Source organism: Chiloscyllium punctatum, chromosome 20, assembly GCF_047496795.1.
Source record: "Chiloscyllium punctatum isolate Juve2018m chromosome 20, sChiPun1.3, whole genome shotgun sequence".
NCBI classification, from domain to species: Eukaryota; Metazoa; Chordata; class Chondrichthyes; order Orectolobiformes; family Hemiscylliidae; genus Chiloscyllium; species Chiloscyllium punctatum.
The window spans coordinates 12,947,101-12,960,361 of record NC_092758.1 but is presented as its reverse complement, the minus strand read 5'-3'; the positions used below and the strand labels follow the sequence as shown (position 1 = coordinate 12,960,361).

General features: G+C 38.3%; 1 protein-coding gene across 1 annotated transcript in view; it reads left to right on the top strand.

Annotated features, from left to right (window-relative positions):
• maml1 (mastermind-like transcriptional coactivator 1) overlaps positions 1 to 13,261 on the top strand; it is a 75,636-nt gene continuing 62,375 nt past the window's right edge. Inside the window, exon 1 of the mRNA XM_072590334.1 lies at positions 1 to 615. Coding sequence (XP_072446435.1) covers positions 241 to 615 — 375 coding nt within the window. The 5' untranslated portion in view covers positions 1 to 240. The remainder of the gene's footprint in view (positions 616 to 13,261) is intronic.

The window sequence follows — 13,261 nt, the reverse complement described above, 5'->3', positions numbered from 1 at the left end:
CGTTGCGATTGGCTGCTGAGACCTGTCAGTCACCCTAGAGATCGGTTGTCCGTCCGTCGATGATGGTCTGAGGTAAAACAAAAATAAGAAAGAAAATGGAGAAAAGTCCAAGCGAAGAGTTTTCCTGTTGACTCCGTGCTTCCTGAATCTGAAGGCGGCTGTCGATGAGTGGCTTTCCCCTCCTCCCTCCGGTTTTCTGAGGGGGAGTGAGGGGGTAAAGTCTTGAACACAACCGCCGCCATGGCCGAATTCGTGTTGCCGCGGCACAGCGCCGTGGTTGAGCGGCTCCGTAAGCGGATCGAGCTGTGCCGCCGGCACCACACGGCCTGCGAGGCGCGTTACCAGCGGGCCTCGGCCGAGCGCCTGGACCTGGAGCGCCAGCACAGCCTGGCCCTCCACCAGCGCTGCCTACAGGCCAAGAGCAAGCGGGCCGGCAAGCAGCGGCCTCCCCAGCCTCAGCCTCCACCGCCGCCGCCTCCTCCTCCCCCTTCAGCCGCACAGCAGGACTCGCAGGTCGGCTTCAGGAGCAGTAACCCAGGGGCCGCAACCAGCAATGTGGACTCGCCTCCAGGAGCTGCGAGTGGGGATCAAAGCAGAACAAGCACGCTGCAGGCGGTAAGTGTACACCCCGGCTCACTGCTCAACATCTTTGTGTAACTTGTTCAGACTTAATGTCCTGGAAACTAGTTATCGAAACTTAATGTCTTCATAATTCATTGCCCTAGTTAATGTTTCTATAAATTATTGAAATTCTAATGTTTTCAACTTTGTTAATCAAACTTAATAACGTAATAACTTGTCATTCAAACTTAATTTTCATAAATTGTTCAACTATAATGGTTTAAACTGTTGAAATCTAATATCCTTTTAACTATTTAGTCTGTTCTTATCTTTAGAACAAGTTGAAATCCTGATATTTTTATAACTCTTAATCAAACTTAATATACTTTATAACTTGTCATTCAAAGTTAATGTATTTTTACCCTGTTCAGATTTAATTTCCTGAAAACTGGTTATTTAAGCCTCATACATGAATTTAGACAAAATTCATGTTTTTTTAAATAACTTACTGAAATCTTACTTTCTTGATAAAATTGTTAAACAAACTTAAATACTTTTTCTACCTGAATTCGATGACTTTATAAGCCAATGAAACTTGATGCATTTAACTTATTGAAATCATAATTTTCCAAACTTCATGACTTTAAGTTGAAGATTATAACTTTTTATATACATTTTTAAAAAATGCATATTGTTCAAACTTAAATGTTCTTTGTTTAAACATAATATTGTAATCATTAAAACTTTTAATTTTTTTTACTTCAACTTAATAAATTTGGAATAACTTTAAGAAATAATGAATCAAATCCCTCTCAATTCTCCAGCACAGGAAAGGGTCCACTCAACCCATTGTCATTTCAACCAGAGCTCTCCAACCTGATCCTGTTTCTCTATTCCTGAACTCTTTCCACCAGATGCTTTCCTTTTAAAGTACTTACTCACAGCAACAGGTGTAAGCCAATCACTCCCTCAAGGAGAAAGTGAGGACTGCGGATGCTGGAGATCAGAGCTGAAAATGTGTTGCTGGAAAAGCGCACAGGTCAGGCAGCATCCAAGGTGCAGGAGAATCGACGTTTTGGGCATGAGCCTGAAGAAGGGCTCATGCCCGAAACGCCAAATCTCCTGCTCCTTGGATGCTGCCTGACCTGCTGCGCTTTTCCAGCAACACATTTTCAGCTCCAATCACTCCCTCAAGCCTGTTCCACCATTCAGTGAAATTATGGCTGATCTGTGGCTTTGCTTAACAAAAACCTATCCATCTCAGATTTAACTTTATCAAAGGATCTAGATCCAGTGCTATTTGTGGGACAGTGTTCCAAACCTCTACCACCCTTTGTGTGTAGAAGTGCTTCCTAACATCTTATCTTGAACAATTTGGCCCTAGTTCTCAGGCTATGTCTCCTAGTTCTAGAATCATCAACAAGTGGAAATAGTTTATCTATTATTGATGTCATAAAGACTTAACCTTGTAAACTCCGGAGAAAACAGGTTTACTTTCCCAAATGTGAATATCTAATAACTGATATTTTTGCCCTTAAACAATTTCTCCCCATTACAAGGCTCCCTAAAGTGGTATCACATCTCCGTGTGGGATCAAGAGGTGACATTTTATGCTCACGAGATCTTCTGCTGCAATAGCTAGCAATCCTGGTACATCTATCCAGTTCACTCCTGAGAGTTACCATTGATTTGGTATCATCCTGAGCATCAGTTCAACAGTGCATTCGCATCACAACTTGCTGCGTGACAAAAATATCTTTGTTTTTCTCCTCTTTTGTGACATGATTCTATTAGTATAATTCTTTGTCAGTCATCTTAGATCATTGTCCTTTGCTTGCTGCCACTGGAACCAGTTTCTCCTCATTTATGGTTTGACCATTTTCGACTGGTGGGATGAAGCCAGTATGGAACTTAAATGTCATCAAGAATTTGTGAGACTCTATAGCTGCTCCCTGTGTTGTCAATAATTTGTAACTTTGTATCACCGCCCATTAAGTATTTCCTTCACTGCCTGTACAACTGTAACATGATAGGGTATGAAGATTTTTTGGTGCAGTTGGTAGGGCGGTGTTTCCCAAACACTTCCCATCATGGTCAAATTTTAAGACTCGAAAATTGAATTATATTGTCCTAACCCCTCAAGGAGAGATTGGGGGAAGGGGAGATTAGAGAGAGCAGAAACCTGTTAGAGGGAGAGCACAGTTGTTGTGACTTGGTCAGGAGTTCAGAATGGCCATTGTAGCCTAAAAGCTCATGACCATAAACGTTCAATTGCTGACCCCTCGTGGGGGCTTGACTCCACTTTAATGACTCCTGTAATGGGAAGAAGTTGATTATGGGCAAAAATGTCAGTTACCAGATGTTGCACATGTAAGGTAATTAGTAAAAGATCTAGTGAGGTGGAGGAGATGAATCAGTTGGAGAATTGTCCTGGAAGTGTAATGGAAGCAGTTTCAGCAGTAAAGGGAAATTGGGGTGAAAGGAAGAAACATTGTAGGGCTACAGGTAACTAACAAGGCATTAGGAATAATTTTTTTCGAAGAGCTGGCTCAAGAACGATGGCCTGAATGATTCTATACCATTATCTTGCTGTTGTCAAGTTATATGAACTCTGCATGTGATAAACCCTCAAGAAAACTTTGTCCTATTTTTATTTCAAATGCAGCCACAGTGTTCTTTTGTGAAGAAATTGCATTTTTGTAGCACCTTGCACTCAGGGCATTCCAAAACACTTTGCCACCAAAGGAACTAACCAATGTCGCACTTTGTGTCTTCTTGATGGAGTAGCTGGGGTTTTAGTTTGACCTTTAATCTGAAAGTTGACACCCTTCTCAGTCCTGTCAGAAAGCTTTCATTATGGACTTGAGTCTCTCAGATGGGACTTGAACTCCCCATCACCTTATTTCGAGGCAACAACGCTGCCAACTGATCCAAAGGATTTTAGAAATGGATTTGACAGTAATACTCTTAGGAAATTAATTGTTTATAATTGAAAGAGTAGGGTGTGATTGGCCGAATGGGGGCCGTCTGTGCTGAACGATTCTCTGATTAACAGATTATCCCTTTTAAAACAGATTTAGTACTACATCATAACCATGCTGTAACAACCTTCTGCAAAAAAGAAAGCCCTGCAAACTTCATTTCTTATACATCGACAGATTTATGAAGCAGGACTTTTATCACTGCCGTCCCCACATTTATTAAATTTTCTTTGTCTTTTTTGCTGTAATGGCAGTAGTCCAAGTATCAGAAGTCCCTGAAAACTATAATTCCCATCAGTGACATCATCCTGGTGCATCTACACTGTCCGTCCTCTAACGTTTCAAATTCCATTTGATGTGAAGCATGAAAACTTCCATCTGTAACTCTGTGACCTCACCTTTAATGTTTGAATAAAATGCTACAAATAGTAGTGAGATAAATTACCACTTTAATCTGTTGTTCTTAGTGGTGGTTAAGGGAAAACTATTGGACAGGACATTGGGAGAACTCTGTGTATTTTTATAGTTCCATGTTTCTGCTGAGAATGTAGGTAGTCTCCAATGTTGACGTTGTATCTGACAATTAGCACCTCTAGTGCTGCGGTGCAGTCCTCTTTTTTTTTGATTATAAGAAATTAGAATGAGTAGAATATTTGGTCTTTTGACAATCACTGATCTGGTTGTGACTTTAACTTCATTTTCCTGCCTGTAACTTTTTACTCTTTTGTTGATCAAAAATCCATCTAGTTCATTCAGTATGTCCAGTGACCCAGTCTCAATTGCTCTCTGTGGAAGAGATTTCCAAAGATCATGAATCTCAGAAGAAATTCAACGGTGACCCATAATTCTCGATTCACTCTCACTGCTCCCTCAGCACTGATCCTAAAGTGACACTGTGCTGCCTTGAGTATGGCAGCTAGATTTTATGTTCAATTCTTTGGAATGGGTTTCGAAACCATGACTTTGTGAGAGCAAGGTGAACTTGTTAATGACTAAATCATAGTTGGCAATGTGTTAATTGTTATTTAATTAATGCGAAAATCAAGAGGTCATAATTTTCTTTATTTGATTGTTTTAATTTGTTTGAGTACTTTTATTTCATCCAGAATGAGGTGACAGTGTTTTGTGGATGAGGCTGGTGCCTGAACAGGGTGGTTTTGGTATACTTGATGTGTTCACAAGCATCATGTCTGACTTTGAAGTTTACTTATTAACTTCATCTTTGGAATTCTAGAGTTTCCCAGCTATGCTATAGTCCTAGAAATGATTGGGGGAAATGCCTCACTTACCCACCAGAAATAAGTGGTTAAAGTATAACTTAAAACCAAATTTTGATAAGTGAATTTGGAGCATTGTGATCATTGACCTAGTGTAATATGCATGTGCGTCTTGTCGGATAGACAGTCTTTGTGTCTGTGGTACTGTTCAGGATTGTGACTGATGTTTTGCTCATTCTAGCCAACCTTGAATCAAAGCTGAATGAGTGGCCGTTAACTGCATCTACATTAAAATGCAGATTTCAAAAGTGTTGTACTGTTGAGATGTAGACGTTACATAGAAATGCATATGTTTTAGTTAAAATTTTCCAGATTTACATACTCACTTGTGAGCAATACCTTTTACAGATTATAAATCTCTGGTACTGGGGCAGGTTTGGTAAGGTGGTTTGTTAAAACAATAAGTTCTTCACTTTCATCAATAAAGGCATAGGGTAACAAAACAAGGGAGTTGAGCTTTTTTTTAAACAAGTCGTTTGTTAGGCTGTAACTGGAATGATGTCTAATTCTGTGCACTATATTTTAGGAAGCATACCTTTATCTTGGAGAGGATGCAGAAGCAATGTACTGAATGATGTTTCAGGTCAACAACTTCAGTTATGTGGATAAAATGGGAATGCTGGGACTGTTCCCAGCATATTTTTGGGTGCTGCCCACAGTTTGAGGGTGCAGACAGGGAATAACTGTTTCAGTTGGCTAACCAGATTTAGAATAACGGGAGAGAAAAAAAATCAGTGGTGAGGACCATTATTTGAACCAAAAGGTTATCTGCAGTGTGTTGTCTGAACAGAATGATGGCTGGATACAGGTTGCAACGTGATTTTCAGAAGTGAGTTGGATAAATATTTGAAAAGGAAACCTTGAAAGAGCTAATGAAGAAAGAGGGACTGATTGGATAGCACTTTGAAAGATCTGGCACAAGAACAGTGGACCAAGTTCATTTTTTTTCACTGGGTTTTGAGGATGTAAAGAAGCCCTGATGATTTATCCAAGTTGAATGTGCAAGCAGATACATAGCAGGTGTAGTGTAACATTTGCTGGAAAAAGAAACAGATGGCTGAGTATTTTTTAAATGATAGGTTATGAAATGTTAATGTACAAAGGTACTTTGGTGTCCTTATACACTGGTCACTGAAAGCCAGCATGTAGATGTAGCAAGTAGTTTTGATTCCAAAAGATATGTTGGCCTTCACTACAAAAGTCTTCTGCCACTTTACTAGGCATTCGTGAGACCGTAGCTGAAGTTTTGTCTGCAGTTCTGAAGAAAAAGTATACTTTACCATGAACAGAGTGGAGTAAAAGTTCACTAGACTGATTCTTGGACTGGTAGCTTTGTTAGGTTTTGGGGGTCTATTCAGAAGAATGATAGGGAATCTCATTTAAATACATAAAATTCTGAGAGGGCTGGGCAAATTGAATGCAAAGATGTTGCTTTGCCTGGCCAGTTTGATCCAGAACAATGCGTCACAGTCTCAGGATACGTGGTTGGCCATTTCAGCTTAAGATTGGGAATGTTTTCCCTGAGGGTGGTGAATCTGTGAAATTCTTTGCCATAGAAGGTGACCAAGATACTGAACACATTTATGGTAGACTGTGCTTGATAGACCAAATGACCTCCTATTTTCTACGTTTCTAAGTGATTCTCTGATTCATGCAAAAGTCTTTGCTTTTTGGAAAAAGTTTTGCAAAAAGAAATATGGATTCAATATGATGTGATACCTAGATTGCTGTAGATAATCTCACAAGGAAATTAAAATCAAAATATTGCAGATGCTGGAGATCTGAAGCAAACAGGAAAATCTGAGAAACTCACCAATTTAACAGCATCTTTGGAGAGAAAGCAGTTGATGTTTTGAGTCTGATATGCCTCTTCAGAACTCATGCCTGGCTCCTGGATTTTTGGTCTGTCACAAACAATTTGCATTGATTTAATTTTGTGGTTTTAAAAAGTAGGCACAACATCCTCGTAAATAGGATCTATGTAGTAATTTCCTGACGACAATAAGTAACAACTTGACATTTCACCCCGTACACTTATTCCTGTAGAAATTGATAATTTTTCGAAAAATAATTTGAACTTCTAATATCTAGAGGATAACCCAGAAGGATTTCAACTTTTAACATTACTGTAATAAATGTAAAAGCAACACTGTCTAAAATCATTGCAGTAGCTGACTCATATTCTAAACTGCAGAAAATATCCCCAATTTTACTTAATATACCACATTATGGTTTACACTGTGTCTTAAGTGAACACTTTAATCTCCAAAACTAGTCCAAAGTGATTCTTATCTCCTGTGGGCTTGCTTCCTTTTCCAGATGGGCAACTCCTAATCACAAAAATAGAACAAAGATCTGCGGAAGCTGAAAGTTTGAAACAAAAACTTGGGTCACTGGACTCAAAGCATTAACTCTGCTTTCTCTCCATTGACACTACCAGAACAGCTGGGTTTCTCCAGCAATTTCTGTTTTTGTTCATAATCGCAGAACTGACTTTCGGGGTGACGGGTGAATTAGAGATTCTTCCTTTCGCCAGTCCAGGCAATTTTTTTGAATCTTTTGTCATCTGCTATTTCAATCTGAATCTGAATTCACAGCCGTGTGGTGACTGATAGGGCTCGTGGTTAATCTGTTTAAGATGCTGGACTAGCTCCCTTGGTCTCTGATTTCTGGAGACTGTCCAACTTTATGAAACCTTAAGTTCCTAACACCAGTCTGAGACTTGGAGACTAAAAGTTTGTCCACCAGCCGTGTAGCTTCTCTGATCATTGTTGACATATGTGAATAACATCTTGGACCTTCTCAACGATAGAATCCTCTAACCACTCCCCATTTTAATAACAAAGCCGCCCAGATTTTTGTTGGACTCAATGCAAGCTTCATATTTGTAACAGCTCACTTATCAATGGATTTCAAGGAAACTGGATGGTAGAAGCATTGTTAAACCATGGCAAGACAATTATTTATGCTAATAATAATGGTTTACAAGTTATTCAGAACATGCCTGATTTGTTGCCAGTCCTCTTTATAAAATCATTGAGAAAAGGTTATCATCCGTTAGCACCAACCTAGTCGAACATCAGTACACATGCCTATTTTATATTCCTGTTTTTCCACCAGTGGATGATGATTTGGGGTGTTGAGGCAATGTTGGTCATTAGAAACTGACTGCATTGAGAGTGTGGCAATTACCTAATGCAGGCAAACCTGAAATCAAGCTCGTTCTATTCGAATAAACTGGAAGTTCAGTCAAAGGATGTGGCTCATAGAATATTTTATTGATGGACTAACATATGACTAGGTGTTTTGAGCAGATGAATTGAGAACGTTGTACAAGAAACTATAGCTTTTGTCTTTTTATATATTGTCGTTCTATTGTTCCTTGTATATAGTGTGAATGATTAATGGTTAACATGATCAAATTGAGGTGTATGAATTACCAGCATCTTAAGTAGTATATTGGCAGAGTTTAACTTTTCTGTTATGCTAAGATGACTGACAGCATTGTGTTTGTGACCTATTTTAGATTCTTTTACGTGATTATGAAGAAATAAGTTATATTTATAGAATGTTTTATTAGTGGATTTGGTGTCAAACCTTAAAATGTGATAAGGTATTTTCAAAATATTGTTACTGCTTATTAATAGTGATTGTCAAAATATATGGATGTTGGTTCATATTGAGATGTTTATCAAGAGTTTTGTAAATGCAGTTCATAGTTTTTTTTTAGGTATGCGACCAGCAAGTCAAGTGCTACAAATACCTTATGGTTTAAACTACAGGGAACGTGTTAATAATTATTTATCATTAATTATGATTGTGGAATGACTGACTAATCATTCCAATCTTTGTTTTGGACTGATATTTCTTATATAAGTGAATATGGTGATTTGTATTATTGGAGGAAGCTCTCTACTTGTTTGTTTGGTGTCATGATAGATTATGATGCAGAAGGAAGCAATTTGGCCAAATTAAGTTCATGTTGGCGCTCTGGCGAACAGTCTAGTCATTGTCATTTCCCTGTGTTCTTGCTTATATGTCCCTTGCTTCTCTTGCTCATACCTTAAATTTAAAACCCCTAGACCTTGTGCTGTCAGCTAATGGGAATTTTTTTTTCTCTGTTTTTATATAAACCAGTCTCTGTCAAACTGTCCTTCAACCTTGTCCAATGAAAATCAACCCCTGCTTCTTCAACCTAACTTTGTAGTTAAGATTCTAAGTTACTGGAACCATTCTTCTAAGTTCATCCTTTCAAATACCCTCACGTTTTTCTTCAAGTGTGATCATCAGTATTTTGGTTGTGATCTAAACAGAGCTTTGTAAAGAAGTTAACGTTTATGAACTCTTATTTGTATGAAGCCCTATCCTATGTCCTTTGCCTATTCTTGCAATGTATTCTGCTGCCTTTCTAAACCTGAATATGTGCCCTCTGTCCCTGCACTATTTAGAATTGTTCCACGAAGTCTCTTGTCAAAATGCAACACCTCACACTTCTTTATATTAAATTTCATCTGCCTATGTCCTGATGCAGTCCGTTAATATGATTTGCACTGTTGCTTTGACCTGACACAAACCTCATAGCATAGCCCCTTTGATTTCAAATGAATCTGTTGGACTGTAACCTGTAATACAGTAATTGGCCAATTTTGAAATTTTACTGTATTCCAATATCCATTTAATTTATATATCCATGACAAAATCTGATGAATTGAAATGTTTTAATGCCTGTTCCTCCCTGACAATGTAATGAATTGATTCTTTGAACAAATAAGTTAAATAATTCTAAATTGGAAATAGTGCAAATGATATGGAATCAAGAACCTAGGTCTTCTGATCCATTCCAACAACTGGTCTGTTTTTCTATGTATGATCTGTATTGGAACACACTTTACCTGTCTTTTAAGCTATATCCCTTCATTTTCTTGCCTTTAAGAAAGAATTGGATAGAGCTCTTAAAGATAGTGGAGTCAAGGGTTATGGAGATAAGGCTGGAACAGGATACTGATTGGGAATGATCAGCCATGATCATATTGAATGGCGGTGCAGGCTCGAAGGGCTGAATGGCCTACTCCTGCATCTATTGTCTATTGTCTAATAAGTCCATCAGTCTCAGCTTTGGAAATTAGCATTGATCATTGGCTTCTGAAGAGGAGATTTGTGGAACTTCTGTTATTTCATTCATGAATCCCGAAGCTTTTTACCCCTTGGATATTTCTAGCAGTTTCAAGACCTTTGCTTTCGATTCAAACTTTAATTAGTTTTAAGTTTTTTTTTAAAAAAGTGTGCCATCTTTCACTATTTGCACTGGAGTTCAGTTTATCAAACAACTGAATAGCTCAAAGTTCTCCTTCAAGTGTGAAAGCTGCTGGGGCAATCCTTATTGTCCTCATTCATAATTAAATGTAGACCAATTCTAGACATTTTTAAGCAGCAGTGAATGTACTCTTTGAGAAGTAGCTTTTGAAGATCAAAGTCTGTTTATTTACTATAAAAATGCAGTTCTTTAAACGCCAATTAGATAATTTATTAATGTGTCCAACAAAACAGTAGGGTAGCATGACACGTGCCAAGTTTGGGTGATCTACACCATTTGTTATGCAAGCGATTTTATACTAAGTAAGATCAGTTTGATTATATGTGGATGCTTGTGTGATATCCAGTTGAGAATATTGAAGGCTCTTTCACTTAAATATACATCCCTCTATGAAACAGTTATAATGACAGAAAATGTTCAAATATGTGATTATGATTTAAAAGCACCTATTTGTTTGAATGTCCTTCTCCTGCCTGTTATGGTAATTCAATTTTAATTTTTTAGTATATTGTCTTCCATGTAGTTCAACTGGATTGTTTGAGTTTTGAAGGTTATGCTCAGTGTCAAATTTTCATGTGTTTTTTTACAAGCAATATGTTGCCAGTAGTGGTGTATATGATCATAAATAGTAATAGTTGTAGAGTAGGAAAGACAGTTGAGACTGATGTGGACATTGAAAATCTATCTATTGTAATCCCATTTTCCAGCTCTTTCCATAATCTTGTATGTTGTGGCATTTCACATGTTTGCTTAAATAGCTCTTAAATGTTTTGAGGGTTAGACATGATCTGCCTCTTATAAAGCCATGCAGATAATTCTTGATTAATCATTGCCTTTCCATGTGTAAATTAGTTCTGTTCCTCAAAGTTTTCCAATAATGTTGGACTGACTAGCTTGTCGTTTCTTGATTTATCCATACCACCCTTCTTGAGTAAGGGTACTGCCTCAGCTGTCACCAGGCTTCCCTCTTGTGGCTAGAGAGGATTTGAACATTATCTGTGCCACTGAAATTTCCTCCTATGCACCCCATGGCAGTCTGGGATACACCTCAACTGAGTCAGGTTATTTCTCCACTTTCATACCTAAAACAGCAAATGCCTCTTGTCTCTTTCACTGCTCATTTGTTCACACCCTCTCCCTGACTTATATACCTACATCATCCCTCTCTGCAGTGAATTCAAATGCAAAGTACTTGTCATGCTGCAAAAGGACATCAGAAATTTACTGTAGACTTAGCTAATGTCAAGAACTTCCAACTAGACTATATTGACATGACAAAATTGAATAGCAAATGTTGATGTAGCAATACACAGTGATAAATGTTGACAGAAAATGTGGCCAATAAAATCTTATCAACAGGAAATGAGGTTTGTGAACAGAAAGTCTGTGCCCGACACAACCTTGAACTTGGATTACTTTGAGATATAAATAGTTAATTTGCTGTACTGACCTAAGAAATTGAATGCCCTAAGGGTAAGGTAGTGTGACTTTGTCTTATAGGTGGAATGCTGCTGGAGGTTTACAAGGCCATTCCCTTACAATTCGGGGATGATTTACATTTTCATCCAGAAATTAATAACAACATTACAGTTGGAATTTGACTACTCCCCTATAGTTACAAAAGACAGATTTGCAACAGATTTGACCATTATGGAACGATTTGCATTACATTGTTTCTGGAGATGATGTGGTCACATCTTGAGTGGCCTGTGAATATGAGGGGATGGCTGAGGATTGTCTTGTGGGCAGTACTATCTGTGATGTTAAGAGTTTTGTATAAAGGAAAGACTGCTTCCTTTGTACAGTGAGAGCTTTTGCCACGACTGCATTAGCTCTGCGAGATGTGTTAAAGGTTTCTCCAGAAAGCTTGTACTGTAATGTGCTTAATAAATTTTGTTGCTTGTCCACAGAAGTTGGTGTGTTGCATCAAGTGTGTAAGAACCTCAAAACAAAAAAGAACCTAACAACTTCATTAAGTATTTTGCTGTGGTGAGGAGCAAATGATGTCTGGGGCAGTAGCTAAGTGAAGATAGGTAAATATTCAGGAGAATTGATAGCTTTGTGGAATTTGCATTTTTTCTTTTTCCTAGATAAAGATAGTTAGTTTTAAATGTTCCGTAGCTGGAGCGATGTTGATGGAGTCTGATTGCATGTTCAGTGATGACACCTTAGCTCTATCTCTTTGCTCCTTTCATGAGAGAAAAAGTACTAGGAAAGCTAATGATACTAAAGACCATTAAGTTCATTAGTCCTGATGGGTTTCAGTCTAGAATTTTGAAAGAAGCAACAGAGATAATGGATGCACTGGTAGTAATCATCTAAGAATCCTTGGATTTAGGAAGAGTCCCAGGTATTTGGAAAACTGAAAATATAACACCCTTTATTGAAAAAGGGAGCACAACAAAGCAGGCAAGTAACTGTGGGTCAACTAGTTTAACATTTGTCACTAGGCATGTGTTAGTCTATTAATAAGACTATTTAGAAATGCATAATAAAACCAAGCAGAGTTAGTATGGTTCTATAAAGTCCCTATAGTGCTGAAAGAGGCCATTTGGCCTATTGAGTGCACTGACCCTCTGAAGAGAGCCCCATCCTGTCCCCACTTTGCAGAGTTCCTCAATGCTGCGATGAACAGACTCGAACAAACAGCTCTGCCAACCATCCAACCCAAACCTTGGGTCCACTATATAGATGACACCTTTATCATCACTAAACAAAACAAATTAGAGGAAACCTTCAAGACCATCAATAATACCTTAACTGGCATAAAATTCACTAAAGAGGAGGAAAACAACAACAAACTGCCATTCCTAGATGTTGCAGTAAAATGAACAGCCAATGGGGAATTTCAAACCAGCAGCTACAGGAAAACAACATATACTGACTAAGTACTGAACTATAGAAGCAATCATTCCGACATCCACAAATGAAGCTGCATTAGAACGTTACTTCAACAAGCACCACATGCAGCAGAGGAAAATCACATATCCAGAGTATTCAAAACGAATGGGTACCCAATGCACAGTGCACAGATTTCTCAGCAACAAACCCCAACAAGCAGATAAAACATGTCCAGAAGCCCTAGCCACTCTACCCTTCATCAAAGACATCTCGGAAAGGATTGCCAG